Source organism: Drosophila albomicans, chromosome X, assembly GCF_009650485.2.
Source record: "Drosophila albomicans strain 15112-1751.03 chromosome X, ASM965048v2, whole genome shotgun sequence".
Lineage (NCBI taxonomy): Eukaryota > Metazoa > Arthropoda > Insecta > Diptera > Drosophilidae > Drosophila > Drosophila albomicans.
In genome coordinates, this window is record NC_047627.2 from 30008488 (window position 1) to 30024680 (window position 16193).

Below are 16193 nucleotides of genomic sequence, written 5' to 3' on the forward strand. Positions count from 1 at the left end.
TCGATTACAGTGCCGGCATATTGCAGTGTTAATAAAATCGAATAATAGCAGTCAATCGACCATGTTGTTATTTATTGAAAACGTTTTAATTTATTTAAGTATAGTATAGCTTATTAATTTTAATGTCATAATTAATGGAATCGATGGCCATCTTTCATTGCAGCACCTATTTGTTATTTTTGTATAAAAATATCGAAGATAGTTGTTAGTATATTTTGAATTAACAAGATGAAGTTTTGAAGAAATAAATTTCTATAATAAAATAAGTAGTGAATAACTCGGCCAGAATTTCATAGCACAACCCATAATTTATTTGTTTTTATTTATAAGCAAACAACTAAAAATCACAAGCAATTTTTTAAATTTGATTCACTCAAACAAAATAAGTATGCAATAAATTATTTTAATAAAATTATTATATAATAATCATTAATTTAGTTCCCTGTTTGCCAATTGTATTTGAAATTTATAAATCAAATATTCTTTACAAGCAATAGATAGAATTCAATGCAGTAATTCCAAACGTTGCGCCAGCAAAAAAAAAGGGGTAACCAAATTCCAATAGGAAAATTTACAGTGTTGGCAGTTGGGAACTGTGCCAGTGGTATATTTCGGTATATTTGTCAAATTAAAGTGTGATTTGCAAATTTTGTTTTCTGGTCACACTACAACAACAGTTTGTCGTCGATCTTCGAAGAAAATCCGCATTAAATCCGCATTAAAGTTGTATCAACGTTTACAAATTTTCAAATTGAAATCCTGTATTGTTTGCGTTTCATAAAAGGTAAAAATATAGCTTGAAAACAGACACAACCTCAAAAATAGTAAATGGCGTGGTTTTTATTGTCAAAATGTCATTGCATCTGTGTGTGTGCAGTAAAAAAATAATTACGTGCAATGTTGGCAGTACATATCTATGACTTATGTATGTGAAAGCCCTCTGTTAATGCACTTAGTGGACATTGTGTTGATAAGGGTACCAATTACTTTTTTACGAATTTGCAAATCACGCACATCTGCTCATCGTACTCACGAATTTAATGCGTGCATGTGCATGTGCGCGCGTGTGTGTGTGTGTGCATAGGCCATAAAGTATTCGGAGAAGGAAGAGGAATACCCCACACACATACAGACGTTTCGTATTTTTAGTGTACTGCGCACGTTTCGTTTCATTTCAACAGTAGCAGCAACAACAACAACAACAAGTTGGACAACGATATGCCTACACACACACACACAGATAGACAGAAGACAGACATACACAGCCACACGCACGTTTGCACACTCTAACAGCGAGTTAACAGCAACAGCTGAGACAACCAACGACTGTTAAGCAACATACGCCATTTAACATTTTTGCATATTTTAAACAATTTCATCAATACGAACATATTTATTATTATCACACAGTCTCGCTTACTTATCGATCGCGATCGTAACAGCTACAGTGGAATATCGAATTAATTCGCAATCATTTTTCCGTTTAACAATATAATTGCAGAGTTCTTTGCCTCATCTGAAGCAGCAATAAGTAATAACAAAACCGAAAATTATAAAAGCAATTAAAAGCCATTGGCGTGGTTAGCGTTGCCAGCGGCCATCGCAAAAAAAAAAGTTGCGCGAAATTCTCACGTGGCAGAAAAAATTCAAAGTAAAAAAAGTGAATAAGAAGCAAAAGAAAGAGAATTTAAATCTCTGTTACGCTCACATTTAAAACAACAAAAAGAAAAAAAAATATAAAAAAAAAAACTACAACGCAAGCAAAACAAAAGAGAGGAACACAAGAAGATCGACGAGTACGAGAACAACAAAAATAACAGAGATCGTTGACAATTTCGAAGGCCTTGAAGCAGAGATTTTGTTCATCAACTTCCTTATCTAATTCGTGAGATTGCATTGCGCACCCCAAGCAGGGGAAACATAATATCTTATATGACTTTTGAAAGATTAAGTGGTAAGTAACCAATTGTCAATTAAACACACATACAAACTATATATAAGATAGAAATAAAAGCAAAGTAGTTGTGTAAGTGCAGCTACAACTATAAGTATGGAAAGAGTGGGAGCGAGCGAGACAGATACAATAATGCTGGAACTATTTATAAATTTCCATTTTGTAAATTGTTTATTGGGTTATTTTTTCTTTCGCTCATTTCGCATTTTTTTCCCCCAAATAATGAGTAAGCAATCGCGTCTAGCATTTTCCAAAGCAAAGATCATGAACGCAAAACATCATTATCGCAGACACAATCACACTCACTACGTGGGCTTTTTTCCCCCATTAACTGTGTGTGTGTGTATGTGTGTAATGGGATTTGTTGTAGTCTGTTAAGCTTAAAGAGCGCATGCCGTAACCGATCAACATACACACACACAAACACACGCTGTCTGCACATGTGTATATTTTTTTTCGCACACGGAACCAATGTTAAGTTAACAGCGCGCTGTTAGCTGCCTACCTTTGCTCGTTGGGCCTGATTAACAGCGCACTGTTAACACACAATACGCAATCAATCCATCCATCAAATGTCGCTCTCCCCTTCCCTCTCCGCCCCTTATTTTTCTCTGCAGCCATGCTCTCGATTGCTCTATAACAACAATGCCTCAGTTTAGTTACCAGTTCCATTTGCATTTAGTTTACCAATTGTCTTGTTGTCGATGTTGTTGTTTTTGCTTTCTTGTGTTTGCCATTTTGCAAGCGTGCGCAAACAATAACAACAAACACTGATAAAAAAAAAAAGTAGAAACCAGTTTATGGCATTGGTTCGACTCGACTGCTTCCCCTCCCCCTCCCGCTTCTACTGTTTTGGGTATCATCACATGCTTCACTTTCAACTGCAAATATTGGTCTCTCTTATATTGTGTTCGGTGTGTGTTTCTGTTTATCTTAGTCGATTGTCACTGTACTTGTTACAGTTGCTGGCAGTTAAATTGGTTTTGTTTTCGTTGTTGTCATTCACTTTTGGGCCACTTGTTGCCTCTTCCGTCCTCTTTGCTGCGCCATTTTTCGTGTCAAGCAACAGCTTTTGCTCCGCAACAATAACAGATGGCAACTCTCTTTATTGCTGTCAACAAAGGGGCAACGCTCAAAATAGTCTGACCCACCTACTCCCCCACCTCCTCTTAATGCATTTGCTTTTATCTACATACATATGTATGTATGTCGAACTCTTTTCGCTTTGTGAATTTAAAAGAAACAATGTGAATTGTAATAGTACAATATGTATATATTGAATTAGGCGCCCTGATTCATTCGATTGTATTTTGGGGCAGATGAATTGCATTCTTCGGTCACGCCGCAATAACCATGAAATCAGGCACAACAATATATACATAAATAATTGTATTATTTCGCTATAGTTTAATTACATTTGTCATGTTGCTATAAAAAATATACAAATACATATACTTTCCACTCATTCGTCATGGTTGCTCTTTATTGTTTCTGTAATTACATCTTATATCACTCATACCTTGCCTTGTAGTGTATGCAAAGCCCATAGCTGCAAGTGAAGTTCGATTGATTCAGCTTCCGATACGTCACGAACACTTTGCTCTCTCAGCTGTTCTTGCACTCTTCTGCTTACTCTCTTTACCACAGACATACACGCGTGCAAGCTGTGCTTGCATTCGCTCTTTTTGACACACACACGCAAACACATGTGCAAGCATGCGCTTGCGTTTTCTCTCTTATTGCATGACCTGCAGTTTAGCTCTTCTGATTTATGGAAGAACTGAGCTCTTTTTTTTTTGGTCATACTTTTGGGCGGGCAACAAAATGCTCTGACCTGACACGCATTGCAGTTAGTGGAAGGAAGTGGTTGGGTGGGGTGGGCGGTGGGCAGTGAAACATCTGGTTTTGTTGTTGTTGCGACCCCCGTCCCCCGTTCCCCACAGCATAGCACAGCACATGCGCAGTGATTGGACAACGAACTGTTGTTCGTTGGTTCGCTTCGGCTGGCTTCCATCCCCATGGAAGGACGACGTCGACGATGGCGATGGCAGCAAGCAGGACCTCAGCAGCAGCAGCATCGCTTCAAGTCAGTTTATTCGACAGCGTTAAACCCATCGCAAGTTTTTCTTCGACCATTTTCCGCACAGTACGCGCAACGTGAAAATTTTCCATGCTTTCTATTTGTGTGCGTGTGTGTATGAGTGTGTGTGTTTGACACAAAAGGAACAAAGTATTAAGCCAGCTTTAACGTTTGCTTTTGGCTTAAATGCAACTGAAAAGCGCTGAACACGCGTTTTTTTTTTATTCACCAAAAGATTTTCTTGGTTTTCTTCCTTTTTTGTTTTTTTGTTTTTGTGGGGCAAATGAAGACATGCCCTGTGCCCAATTGGCATTGTAATTATTGGATTTTTCCTCAGTTCAGCGTGTGCGTGTGTGTGTGTTTGCCTACGTGAGTGCGTGCATATGTGTGCGTGCGTGTTTGAATACATCTGTGTATTTCTCCTTCTCCCCACCTCCTGTTCGTCATTTTTGTTGTTGTTGTTGCGCTGCTCACATGTACAACAAAAAAAAGTACATTCAATTTGTTTGTATTGAGTTCTCCTCGTTTTTTTCAATCAATTCGAAATTTACAAACATTGTGTGCGGTATATAAAACAAAAAAATTGCTTTAGAACAAATCTGGCTGACAAAAACAACAAAAAAAACAGTTACTTTCGTTCCCCTCACCCAACATACCAAAGAGCTTGAAAAAAATACGATACAAAAAAAGCGAGAAAAGCAACGATAAGTTAATCGATAAATAAAGTGCAGCATCCAACAGCAGCAGCAACAACAACAACAACAAGTGCATCAGCAGTGAATTTCACTGTTTTGTCTGTCCTTTTCTCTTAAAATTTTTTTTTTTTTTTTTTTGTTTGTTGGTTTGTTCTTTTGCATTATTCTTGAACTTGACGTCTTTTAATGCTATTTACGCTTTGTCGTTGTTGTTTCCCAAACTTTCGAAAATCACGTTCATGTCAATGCGCGGCCAAAAAAAAATCCCCCCTCATCGACACCGCAACGATAACGATATCGATAACAATTCGGAAAAAAGAACGAAACGAAAAGAATTGAATCCAATAACAACAAGAAAATCAACAAAAGCAGTTGCAGCAGTTGAAAAAAGCACTATTGTTGTTCCAAACAATATTCTGATCGTCATCGTGATAGTTGTGATCGTGTTGTTGTTCTTCCTGGTGTTGTGTACGACTCCTGCCGGGGAAAACGACATCAACCTGACGCCGCCGAAGCAATTGACGTTGACGTTGACGTTGCCATTGCTGCTGCAATTTCTGGCCGCGCTCGTTCAGCTCCTGCTCGTAACAACGAACTTCAAAAGCGAGCTGCATCATATGCTGTGCGATTTAACCATCCAGCGACATACTGTGGCCATTACCTATGACCTCAGCGGTGAGTTTGTCAAACAACCTAATACACAACACAACATACACAGCTTTAAATCGAGATTGTCCTTTTTGTGCTTTTATAAACGATTGTTTTGCGTCTCTTATCGGTATCGGCAGATCCTCCACTCCTTCACTATACCGATAAACTAATGCGGTTTTAAAAATATACTGTCGCACTTTATCGATTAGATCCCCGATTGGTCAATAGGTGGTCACACTTGCTTTTATTTTCAGTTGTATAGTTATATGAATGACAGACAGAGAGAGAAACAAGCAACCATAACACATCAACTCACAGTTCAGGCTTGAAATTATTCGATTTATATAGTCCAGGAAAATTCTCAGATTAAACCTCAAATTTACAGTGACTGGTACAGAATATTTATTTTGTTTCATCCCTTTTTTTTTTTTTTCTTTATCACACTTTTCCCACCTTAAACCCGTTGGCGAACAAGAAATTCAGATGCAATTCGACCATAAATTGACAGTGGATACAAGATAACTCTCAACTCTTTTGTTTTTGAAATCGTTTATCGTAAGCATCGATCGTAGCATTTTTGATGTGGTCAAATTTCTGGTTAAGCTTTGGTTCAAAATTATTGCGTATCAGAAGAAGAGTGCGTCGATGCTTCGCTGTTTCTCTCTCGATGAGCTCTCGATGAGGCGGCATTGACATAAAGCCAGGCCTAAGAGCGAGCAATCGATCGGTCGTGTCGTTCTTAACCACAATAAAAACATCAACATTCAAGATTAAACCCTTTGCAATAAGAGAGAGAGAGAGAGACGGCAATTGTTTTTTTTAGTGCTCTGTGTTCTCAAGTGTTTCGAAGCGTGGGGTCTTTCCAATGTTGTTTACTTGCTATGCACCGTTCCCATCGCTGGCCTAACTGTATACCTATGTGGGTAAGCTACTCAATAAACGAAATCGGGGAGTCCCACACAAAACATATTCGATACTTCTCCTCTATACACACATATATCGATCTCTCTATCTTACGCACTCGGATTCTAATGTTCAATTTTCTCTTTTGCATTTGCAGAAACACCAGCAAAAAAAGGCGCACCTCCAATTCCACAAAAACGGAGTAAAAGCTTCGAACTGTGCATGAATTCAAAGAGGCGAACTATAAGTCATCGGTAAGTAACGATTGAAAAGTTAATTTAGAATTTATACTTATCCGTCTGTCTGTCCGTCCATCTGTTCAATTGCGTAGATATAAGGAACAACAAATGCTAGCGTCATGAAATTTTGTGACTAGATTTCTAGGGTGTATAGCTAACGAGTTCTAAGAACTTTATTTGAGAGGGGGAAAATGATACAGTGAAATTTGTTATATTTCATACACTAAATTGTGCCGTGGGTGTTTTTTCGTATGCAGCTTTCTTACATATTTTTTTTTTAAATGGGTTACGCAGTCACTATTGATTGAATGCGTGCCTGGGAAAAGCTTTTGCTCCAATTGCTTTGCTGCAGTGTTGAACTGTCGACAGCTTTCCTACCAACCAACAAGTGTTTATTGGTTATTAATTATGCAGTTTTCCTTTATGCACATATTTTTCCTATTCATGTTTGATTGCTTAAGCAAATAACTTTAAATGAAGTAGGGAAGGTTAATGATTGAATAATTTAAAGTGTTTGCTTTCCAAACTGAATAAATGTCTTTTCGTATTGAATAATTGAAATTGAAATGAAATGTTTTCTCAACTAAATGCATTTCCAAATTGAATAATTGAAATTAAAATGAAATCCATTCCAAACTAAATGAATTTCTGTTTGCTTTTTGCAGGACTTCAAGTAACAGACATCGGAAGTTACAGCCGTTCAGGTACACGTGAGCCAACCATTGTACCGTTCCAATAGTTTTTTACTAAAAAAAAAAAATTACAAAAATTAAAAAAAAAACACATAAAAACCAAAAAATTGTAAAAAAAAAACAACCTAACATCCTAAAAACTACCATAATTAAAAAGAAGAAAAGAAACACCAATAGTTAAGACTATGCCAGATATATAGAGACAACATATGAAAAATACACACTACAGTTAGGACCGCGTGCACTACATGCGAAAGGAGAGGAAGACATTGGAAAGCCCGAGACACGTAAACGTGGTGGAAAGCAACAACAACAACAAAAGCAACAACAATAAAACAAAACAAGGAAAAATAATAATAACGTAACAGAAGAAGTGAGGTTACGTTGAAAGTGTTTTTTCCTCAAAATAGTTCAACACAAAAAGTGAAACCATTTGTTGCCACTTGATGCACGAATCGTCGATGCCCAGTGGACGTAAAGCGAAATCCAAATCAAAGTCGGACTCCGAAATACAATCGGAATCCTCTTTCACTTCGATAGACAGCAGCAGGAGGAGGATCGTTATCGGATCAGCAACATCAACGATTAATCAGCGCAAGCAGCAAAGTTGAAGGAAAAAGCAAATTTAATGAACGGGAACGAAAGGCAAAACAATTGCAAAATAGCCGCTAAAGTCAACAAATTGGCGCTGCCAGCCGCACAATCAGCCATAGACACAACATAGGCAAAACGTCTGAGCTGAACAGAGAACAACACACTTCGCAGAAACCAATCCAACCAACAACACGAAAGTGAGCGAGATAGCAAAGATTTCCCCCCCTAAGTCCAACTCTCAACTCAAACTTCTTCCCGACAGTCGCAAGCCAAAAAAAACAGTCCGGCAATAAAAAAAGCACCTGAGACACACATCAACATTCTCTCTCTCTCAAGGCGAATCAATAATATTACCAAAAACCAAACAAATTGAAAACTATAAATAAAAAAAACAGAAGAAAGCGAGCAATTGAAAAACAGCTGCAAAATGGCGACCGTCAATGTGAATCGCAGCGTTACGGACATCTTCTATCGCTACAAGATGCCGCGTCTGCAGGCCAAGGTTGAGGGCAAGGGCAATGGCATCAAGACCGTCCTGGTCAACATGGCCGAGGTGGCGCGTGCTATCGGCCGCCCGGCCACCTATCCGACCAAGTACTTTGGTTGCGAATTGGGTGCTCAGACGCAGTTCGATCATAAGGTAAGCAAAGAAGCACCAAAGAGTTGCAAAATGTAGCAAAAATTGTACTATCGACAGTTTAGCAATAGAACTTACTATCGATAGTATAGCCAAAGAACGTACTATCGATAGTTTCAATCCTTCGACGATAGTCTTGACTTATCTAAGGTAAGCAACTCGATCATAAGGTATGCAAAGAACCTGTAAGGAGTTGAAAAATTGTAGCAAAAATCCTATTACTGATAGTTAAGCATAAGAATATACCATCGATAGTTTCAATCGCTTGACTTGTCGATCACTTTACTCACCTTAACCTCTTCTCTCCTCTCCGCACACAGAATGAACGCTTCATTGTGAATGGCTCGCATGATGTGAACAAGCTGCAGGATCTGCTCGATGGCTTCATACGCAAATTTGTGCTGTGCCCCGAATGCGATAATCCGGAAACCAACTTGACTGTCTCGGCCAAGAATCAAACCATTTCGCAATCGTGCAAGGCTTGCGGTTTCCATGGCCTGCTCAAGGTTAATCATAAGGTGAACACGTACATTGTGAAGAATCCACCATCGTTGAATCCGGCTGCCCAGGGCTCCTCTCTCACCGAGGGCAAACGTTCGAAGAAGCAAAAGCAAAAGAATGAGAACTCCGATGGCTCCATGTCCAACAATTCGATGGCCAACAATTCGGGTGGTGAATCCGATGGCGGCAATGGCACCAATCATGCCAGTCAAACCGAGGCCGAGATTAGCGCTGCTATACCCGAGAAGAGCATTGCCGAGGACGATGATGATGGCGGCTGGAGTGTCGATGTATCCAAGGTGCGTTACAAGTTCTTGATGAGTTCTTGAGTTTTTAATGTAACATTGATATGTTTAACATTTAAGTAACTTAACAGCTGTTGAAAGCGAGTTCTGACAATGTTAACAGCATGATGTTAAACTTATGTGTAATAATCTTCACGTTAACAGCATAATGTTAAACTTTTGTTGTAACAGTCGCCATGTTAATAGCATTATAAAGTTCTGTTTACAATTCGCGATGTAAATATTTGGAGGAGCTGTAGAAAAAACAATTGAGCCACTGATATTGTTAACATTTGAGTAACTTAACATCTGCTAACTGCGAATTCTGACAAAGCTGTTAAGCCATGTTAACAGCAAGATCTTAAACTTTTGTTTAACAATCGCCTTATTAACAGTTTGATATTTAAGTTCTATTTAACATTCGTCAAGTATTTACTTTGAGAAAGAGTTGTATAAACAAATTGAACAATTGATATTATTAACATTTGAGTAAGCTAACATCTGTTAACTGCGCGTTCTGACAATGTTAACGGCATGATGTTAAACTCTTGTTTAGCATTCGCCATGTAACTTCTTAGAGAAAGAGTTGTACAAAAAGTTTTGTTACCAGCATGATGTAAAACTTATGTTTAATGATCGAAATGTTAAATGAATGATGTTACATTTATGTTTAACATTCCCCAAGTGTTACTACTTTGAGAAAGAGTTGTACAAGAACAACTTGAGCAACAAAATATATAAATTTAAAATGTTAGACCAGTTTTCACTCATCACAATCATTTTCACATCTTACAGGAAGCGATTCGAGCACGTTTACAGGATCTAACCGATGGCGCCAAGGGCATGACAATTTCCGATGATTACGACAAGACGGAAAAGGAGCGCATCGACATCTTCTACGAGCTGGTGAAGAACAAGCGCGACAAGAAGCAGCTGGACGATGTGCCCACGCACAAAGAACTGCTGATCGAGGCCGAGCGCCTGGACATTGTGAACAAGGCGCCCCTTGTGCTCGCCGAGCTGCTCTTCACCGAGAACATCATCAACGATGTGCGCAAGAATCGCATTCTCCTGTTGCGCTTCACCCACAACAATCCGAAGGGACAACGCTATCTGATTGGCGGCATTGAGCAGACCGTCGAGTTGCATGCGGCCACATTGATGAGCAAGGTGGCTGGCATCTTTAAGGTGTTCTACGATCTCGATATACTCGAGGAAAAGGTCATACTGGAGTGGGCGCAAAAGGTGAGCAAGCGTCATGTGTCGAAGAAGATTGCCACGGAGATCCATGAGAAGGTGCAACCGTTTGTGCAGTGGCTAAAGGATGCCGAAGAGGAGGATTCGTCGTCGGATGATGACGATGATGCGGGCAATGATTCGGATGTGGAGATCGAGTACGATGATCGGGCACGTGTCGAGTCATTGAAGGTGGTTGCCGCTGTCAGTGCTGTGGCTGCGGCCAATAAGAAGAATGCTCTCGATGATGAGGATGGCGATGAGATCGATATTGATGAGATTTAAGATCAGCAGTTGCAATTCATCAGTCTATGGATCAGGGGTAGGGGACAGTAGCACCTAAACGACCGAAGAGACGAGAAGCGAGTGTAATTTTTGTGTCTTTGTGTGTCGTCTTTTACCCCGGCGATCAATCCATCCCTTTCAACCTTCAACAGCAACTGGATGGCGCTCCGTAACTTTGATGAATCGCTCGGCACGATGTTTCGATTGTAATTTCATTGCATTCTTCTTTACTACTACACTATATTGCATCCAATTTGTAACGACAGTGACACACACTCACACATCAATTTGAAATTAAATGCACATATTCCTATATGGCGCTGAGTTAAAACTTCAACTTCAACAACTATAAAACACAACATCAATGTTTTTTAATCAAATCTTCGGCTTTCAATTGTAGTGTATTTCTTTTTAGTCGATATATTTTTTTTCGTATCTCTCCCCTCCAAAAAAAACACAATTTTTTTTTTCTTTTTTTACATGTTTTAAATGTTTAATTAATTTTAAGTGCAGTACTTAAGCGAAAATGCAGAAAAAATGATAAATTAATTTTTCCACCATTTCAATTCGATTCTATCAAATATGTCAAATATTGAATATACTTAAAAACAATAAATTGCAATTAACAAAAAAAAAAAAACCGACAGCAGCAGCAAAAGAAAAGATATTCAGAATTCAGCTAAAAACAATTTTTACATACATTTATTAAATATATACTACACATACAAATATAATGAACATTAATAACTTTAACCAAAATATGCCTAAATACAACAATTATATATACGACTAGCTGCATTTTTAACTAAAATCACAGCAAAAACAACAAACAAATATGGCGTGGGAGAAAATTTTCCCCCTAAACTCCATTGATAATCAATTTTCTTATTCTAAGTTATTATTTAATGATAAACAAACAATCCCTACTTTTTTTGTGCAAATCCAAAATGCTATTTTCATGAAATCTAATAAATAGAGACTTATAAAATGTAAAAAAACAACAGTTTTTATTAGTAATCTCGAAAGAGGAATTATTTCTAAAAGGTTTGGGAAAAACCGACTGTCCCTAAGAGGGTCGGGACTTACGGGTATAAATTGGCTTCGTCCCAAAAGTCGCACAGCCCTGAAACGTCACGAAGACCGTTTAGACACTGCGATTCAAGGTATTTCAGCTGAAGTCGGGATAACCATAGACATATATGTATACAGTGTTTCATTATCTCCAGACTGACTTTCCCTGCACTGATCACTATTTGTAATGCCCAGCTTTTTACAGTGATTACTTAAAATGCCGAGCATTAGTTTGCACTCTTTCCTTAAAAGCTGCATGACGTACTTGGTTAAGTTAGTGCATCAGCCTTTCAGCTTTACATTAGTTGGTAGAGCACCAGCTCACGTCTCGAAGCCTAGAGCGTACTTCAATTACTCTGATAAGAAGGGGTAGGACTCGATAACAGCAACATGCATAATGTTCCAGTATCCCTGAGATATGGTTATCGGAACATTATGCATGTTGCTGTTATTTGGTCTTACCTCGCAAGGGTATTTAGCATCTCATTGCCATCGATGCCCTTCTGGAATCCAATAATTATGCCTGACCAGAGGGAAATTTAACGACTCTATTCCTCCAAGACAACCTTGTACTAGTCCACATCAGAGTGCAATTATATCCGATAACCTTGACAAAAATTTCATTCCATAAAAATATATTGCTTACAATATTATTTTACATACATACTTGTATATTTGTTTTGATAGTGATATGTTTTTCTTATGAAAAATCTACTGCATGATAACTTTGACAACCTTCTTGTACATGAAAAGTTATTGATAACAATTGTACTCTACGTATATATGTATTTGTTTTAATAGTAATTTATTTTTAAAACACGATGAGATGATTTTGTTGTTTCTTATGAAAAGTCTACTGAATATAGATGCCATTTCTTGTGTTGGTAATCGTCGTTATCTTAAATCTTGAGTGGAGTGTGTTCTACAACGTTATCTTGGTACAAGAAATTTCGATCTAACTACGGAACGTTTACAAACAGCGTTAAAATGCAAAACAAAATTTAAAATGCCACGAAGCAGTGGACGGAGAACGAGGAGGATCATTCAACAGTTGTCTGACTCGTTGGGTGGCAATATCCTAGCATCTCCCGTCACAATAGCGGGTTGCACTGGCGTTGTCGCTATGTTGATGGGCAAATTGAGAGCCTTCAGGAGACAACCGAAATCAATGACACGTCCCTTGTACTGGAAGGGTAACTTGGGGCACAGCTCGAAGGCGTAATTGATGGGCGGCATATCGCAGCCCTTGAAGCACGAGACATCGATAAAGTTCATCAGATCACAGACCTCAATGTCATCGCAATCGTTGCGATTCAGAACCGACAAAATGTTATCGATCAGTTCCAACGTGAATGGCATACGAAAACCTCGCAGCGTCGATCGCACCTGTGACTCGGGCATAAATGGTTTATTCGTGGGATTAATGTGATGGAAATGCTCCATCAGCTCCTCTCGACCGTTCCACAGCGAACGTTTGATCTCCAGATGAGCGGCAGCTCGAACTTTATCCCGCGAACAAGCATTCGGTGGCGCCTGTTCACCGGAAAAGTGCCGGCAAATTGTGATAATCTCGTGATCACTGATCGTTGTACCCATGAGTGCGACCAGAGCACCCTTGAGACTCTCGAAGGATATGAAGATGGCACGCTGTTCCAACTTCTGGTCGAGATCAGTGCACTCGGGCACACAGCTGGACACAAAGTCCGACATCCGTGTCTCGAGCACCTTGCGCACTTTCTCCAGTATCAGATCGATGTTGGTGTGTGCAAACTGATCGGGATGATGTTCCATGTACATGAGCGTAAACTCATCGGCCGATACCAGATGAAAGATGAAATCCTTGATGGACATGGTGCCGCCAATATAGAAATTACATGGCCGATAATACAACGGCTGCTTGCACGAGAATTTCTCCTGGCCGGGTATTAAAACGCGAGTGCGCTTCATGAACTCACCGCCAAGGAAACCCGAATTGCGGACCGCCACCTCCTGCACCTGCATGGTGTCATCGCTAAGGAAATAGCTGATGACAAAGATGCGTTCGCAATTCTCGCGTATGGTGGACAACATTTTGGCCCCAAAGCGCAGCACATAACGATCGAATTTGATGAATTTCCTAAAGTCCGTTTTGGGACGTTTTATCACAATCGACATGCAATTGCCGGCGGAATCTTCGTAGCTGCCCCAGCCATTGTAGGGCGGTAACATGCGACCCGATTTGTCGTACGGCGCACAAACGTCCGATCTCGTTGGCTGTGGCAATGGCGTAAACTGCTCGATGCCATAGTGATCGCGATAGTATTGCCGCGTAAATGGATCCATGTCCGTGATGACCACAGCACGTCCGTAGATATTGAGTACGCTGCCTATTTGCAGATCCCGCTGACTGTAATATAGTATCTCCTTGTTGCCCAAATTGAGGGGATCGACACAGTAGCGCACATTGCGCGACGATCCCAGTACATTCAAGAGCGTCACCGGCGTCTGTTGACCCGGCAGAAACATGCCATCGAATTCCTAGCGTGAAACGTGAAGGAAAAGGTAATTTACTCTCTTATCGAAAGAAAGGAAGGGATGATAATATGGCCCACTCACCCGCTGCAAACGTCCACGCTTGAGGAACGTGCTAGGCCCATCCCGACCGGAGTTACGTATGTGAGCCTCCTTCACCTCGATGGTATCATCGGCGAGGTAGTAGCAAATCTCCAGCTTGCGCACATCCCCCATGTCAGTGCGATCATCCCAGTAGGCCTGGAATTTCAATATCTGACGGTCGTACTTCAGGAACTGCGCAAACGGATGACGTTTCTCGGGTGGTGCACTGGCCCTTGCCTGTCCCCGCTTGCGTACAGCTTCCGCAGGGTCACTAAAGAAGAAGCAACGCAGGATTAATCACAGGGATAAATATAAGAAGTAAGAGAGCTGGAGATTAACAGTAATTAACATTACAAGTTATGATAAAGCTATTCAAATGTTAGATCAAAAGCATTGATGCTGATCAGTAATTGGAATGGGAGAAAGGTATTAAAGCTGTTAGATCAAAAGCTTTGATGCTGATCGACGATGAAGATGAAAGAATTAGTCCTCTGCATTTTACATTTCATTCATAAAGGACAAGGGGTATAGCTACACTTACATGGCCGGTGACACTGGATCGGACACCACAATGCCGTGCTTGTTGAGGAATCTGCGCGTGAATTGATCACAATCGTAGATGTGATAGTTGCGATCAAATATCTGCACCGTCTTGTCCACATTCAGATCGACAATGGAGATAAATTCATTGTCACATGGCGGGGGCTTTGGCACCCGCTGGCGATGCAGCACACAACCCTGTACAATACCCGAATTTTCCACCTTGGGTTCGTGTATATCGAGCGTGCCATCCTCCAGATAGTAATAGATGTTCACGTTGCGCACCATATAGGGGGCATGGAAGTTCTCCTGCAGCGTTTGCTTGAAGTACGCCTTAAAGCTGAGCACCTTCTTGTCGTAGGCCAGCCACGGCGGCAGCCGTGGACCCGTCCGTGGCGGATATAGTGCCTGGGCTTGGGCCGGCGGACAGCTAATATCGACAACAACACCAGCTGGATCCACGGGCGTCGACTGTAGCCGATCGCTCAGCATGGGTATGCCTCGGAAATTGAGTAACGATTGCGATTTCGGATAGTACACTTTATTAACCTGCATTACACTTAGATTGGTAACTTTGCCTCTCAATGCAAATTTCGTGGTTTTACTTACATCGCGAAAGAGTGTGCCCGGCAAAAGGGGCATGCCTGGTATGCGCAACATCTTGAATAATTTAATTTATTTTATGTATATAAGCTGTATTATGCTTTTTTACAATTGTGTATTATATTTTAAAAGTGACTACTAGTTCGTGCGACTTAACATACTAAGCCTGTGCTTAGTATTATTCCACATTTTGCTAAGCCTACGCTGTCGATGATTCAAAATGTCAACATTCGCGCGCTTGCATATTTATCGATAGCATTGTTATCGCTATTGTGCTTAACAGTTGAGCAGCCAACAGCGTCGCTGTTAACAGCTAAAATGCTGTTGTGCCAGCTGTGCGAACAATGTTATCGCATTAAGCGCATGCTCTCTCTCTCTCACGCTTGCTGCTCTCGCGGTCGTCTCGCGTGTTGTTGGCAAGTGTTTTTGTTTTTGCATCTGGTCAGTTTGAAGGGAAAGTGTAAAGCTTATTAACTAATACACAGTGCTCGCGCGATGGCAAATTGAATTATTTAATTAAAACACATGAAACAGCAAGTGCACAAGTACACAATAATAGCAGTGTGTAATCGGTATATTATTTAAATCACTTCATCAATTGCATTGAAGCTCACACAACGTGGCGTGGCGAGA

At 40.2% G+C, this 16193-nt stretch overlaps 3 protein-coding genes across 7 annotated transcripts; 2 read left to right on the top strand and 1 right to left on the bottom strand.

Moving 5' to 3' along the window:
- The first annotated feature begins 654 nt into the window (after positions 1-654).
- LOC117571820 (uncharacterized) lies at positions 655-7338 on the top strand. Of its 4 annotated transcripts, none has more exons than XM_034254410.2 (4): positions 655-784; positions 1502-1954; positions 6441-6537; positions 7188-7338. In XM_034254410.2, the coding sequence occupies exons 2-4, from the start codon at positions 1933-1935 to the stop codon at positions 7234-7236; spliced, it is 168 nt and encodes a 55-aa protein (XP_034110301.1). In that variant the 5' UTR covers positions 655-784; positions 1502-1932; the 3' UTR covers positions 7237-7338. The 4 variants fall into 4 exon arrangements, with proteins under 4 accessions (XP_034110301.1, XP_034110124.1, XP_034110219.1 ...); XM_034254233.2 differs by lacking the exons at positions 655-784; positions 1502-1954 and adding exons at positions 3446-4139; positions 5049-5404; XM_034254328.2 differs by lacking the exons at positions 655-784; positions 1502-1954 and adding exons at positions 3449-4100; positions 5049-5404.
- Positions 7339-7484: 146 nt separating this feature from the next.
- On the top strand, positions 7485-11391 carry LOC117571742 (eukaryotic translation initiation factor 5). 2 transcript variants are annotated; one of them, XM_052001874.1, is made up of 4 exons: positions 7485-8005; positions 8091-8448; positions 8766-9245; positions 10026-11391. In XM_052001874.1, exons 2-4 carry the CDS (start codon positions 8236-8238, stop codon positions 10749-10751), a joined length of 1419 nt encoding a protein of 472 aa, XP_051857834.1. In that variant the 5' UTR covers positions 7485-8005; positions 8091-8235; the 3' UTR covers positions 10752-11391. The 2 variants fall into 2 exon arrangements, with proteins under 2 accessions (XP_051857834.1, XP_034109999.1); XM_034254108.2 differs by having other exon boundaries at positions 7485-8448.
- A 1225-nt stretch (positions 11392-12616) lies between these two features.
- LOC117577669 (EF-hand domain-containing family member C2) lies at positions 12617-15724 on the bottom strand. Its single transcript, XM_034262557.2, has 4 exons — positions 15567-15724; positions 14959-15506; positions 14418-14688; positions 12617-14339 (listed from the first exon to the last, which is right to left on the bottom strand). Exons 1-4 carry the CDS (start codon positions 15615-15617, stop codon positions 12867-12869), a joined length of 2343 nt encoding a protein of 780 aa, XP_034118448.2. The 5' UTR covers positions 15618-15724; the 3' UTR covers positions 12617-12866.
- Positions 15725-16193: the final 469 nt, after the last annotated feature.

Bases quoted from the DNA above. Each gene is read 5' to 3' on its own strand.
- LOC117571820 (XM_034254233.2), top strand. From the start codon at position 3,973: ATGGAAGGACGACGTCGACGATGGCGATGGCAGCAAGCAGGACCTCAG. The intron at 5,405-6,440 runs GTGAGTTTGTCA...TTGCATTTGCAG, and splicing joins CATTACCTATGACCTCAGCG to AAACACCAGCAAAAAAAGGC. The intron at 6,538-7,187 runs GTAAGTAACGAT...TGCTTTTTGCAG, and splicing joins AGGCGAACTATAAGTCATCG to GACTTCAAGTAACAGACATC.
- LOC117571742 (XM_034254108.2), top strand. From the start codon at position 8,236: ATGGCGACCGTCAATGTGAATCGCAGCGTTACGGACATCTTCTATCGC. The intron at 8,449-8,765 runs GTAAGCAAAGAA...CTCCGCACACAG, and splicing joins AGACGCAGTTCGATCATAAG to AATGAACGCTTCATTGTGAA. The intron at 9,246-10,025 runs GTGCGTTACAAG...CACATCTTACAG, and splicing joins GGAGTGTCGATGTATCCAAG to GAAGCGATTCGAGCACGTTT.
- LOC117577669 (XM_034262557.2), bottom strand. From the start codon at position 15,617: ATGTTGCGCATACCAGGCATGCCCCTTTTGCCGGGCACACTCTTTCGC. The intron at 14,689-14,958 runs GTAAGTGTAGCT...CTTCTTCTTTAG, and splicing joins GATCCAGTGTCACCGGCCAT to TGACCCTGCGGAAGCTGTAC. The intron at 14,340-14,417 runs GTGAGTGGGCCA...GTTTCACGCTAG, and splicing joins AGCGTGGACGTTTGCAGCGG to GAATTCGATGGCATGTTTCT.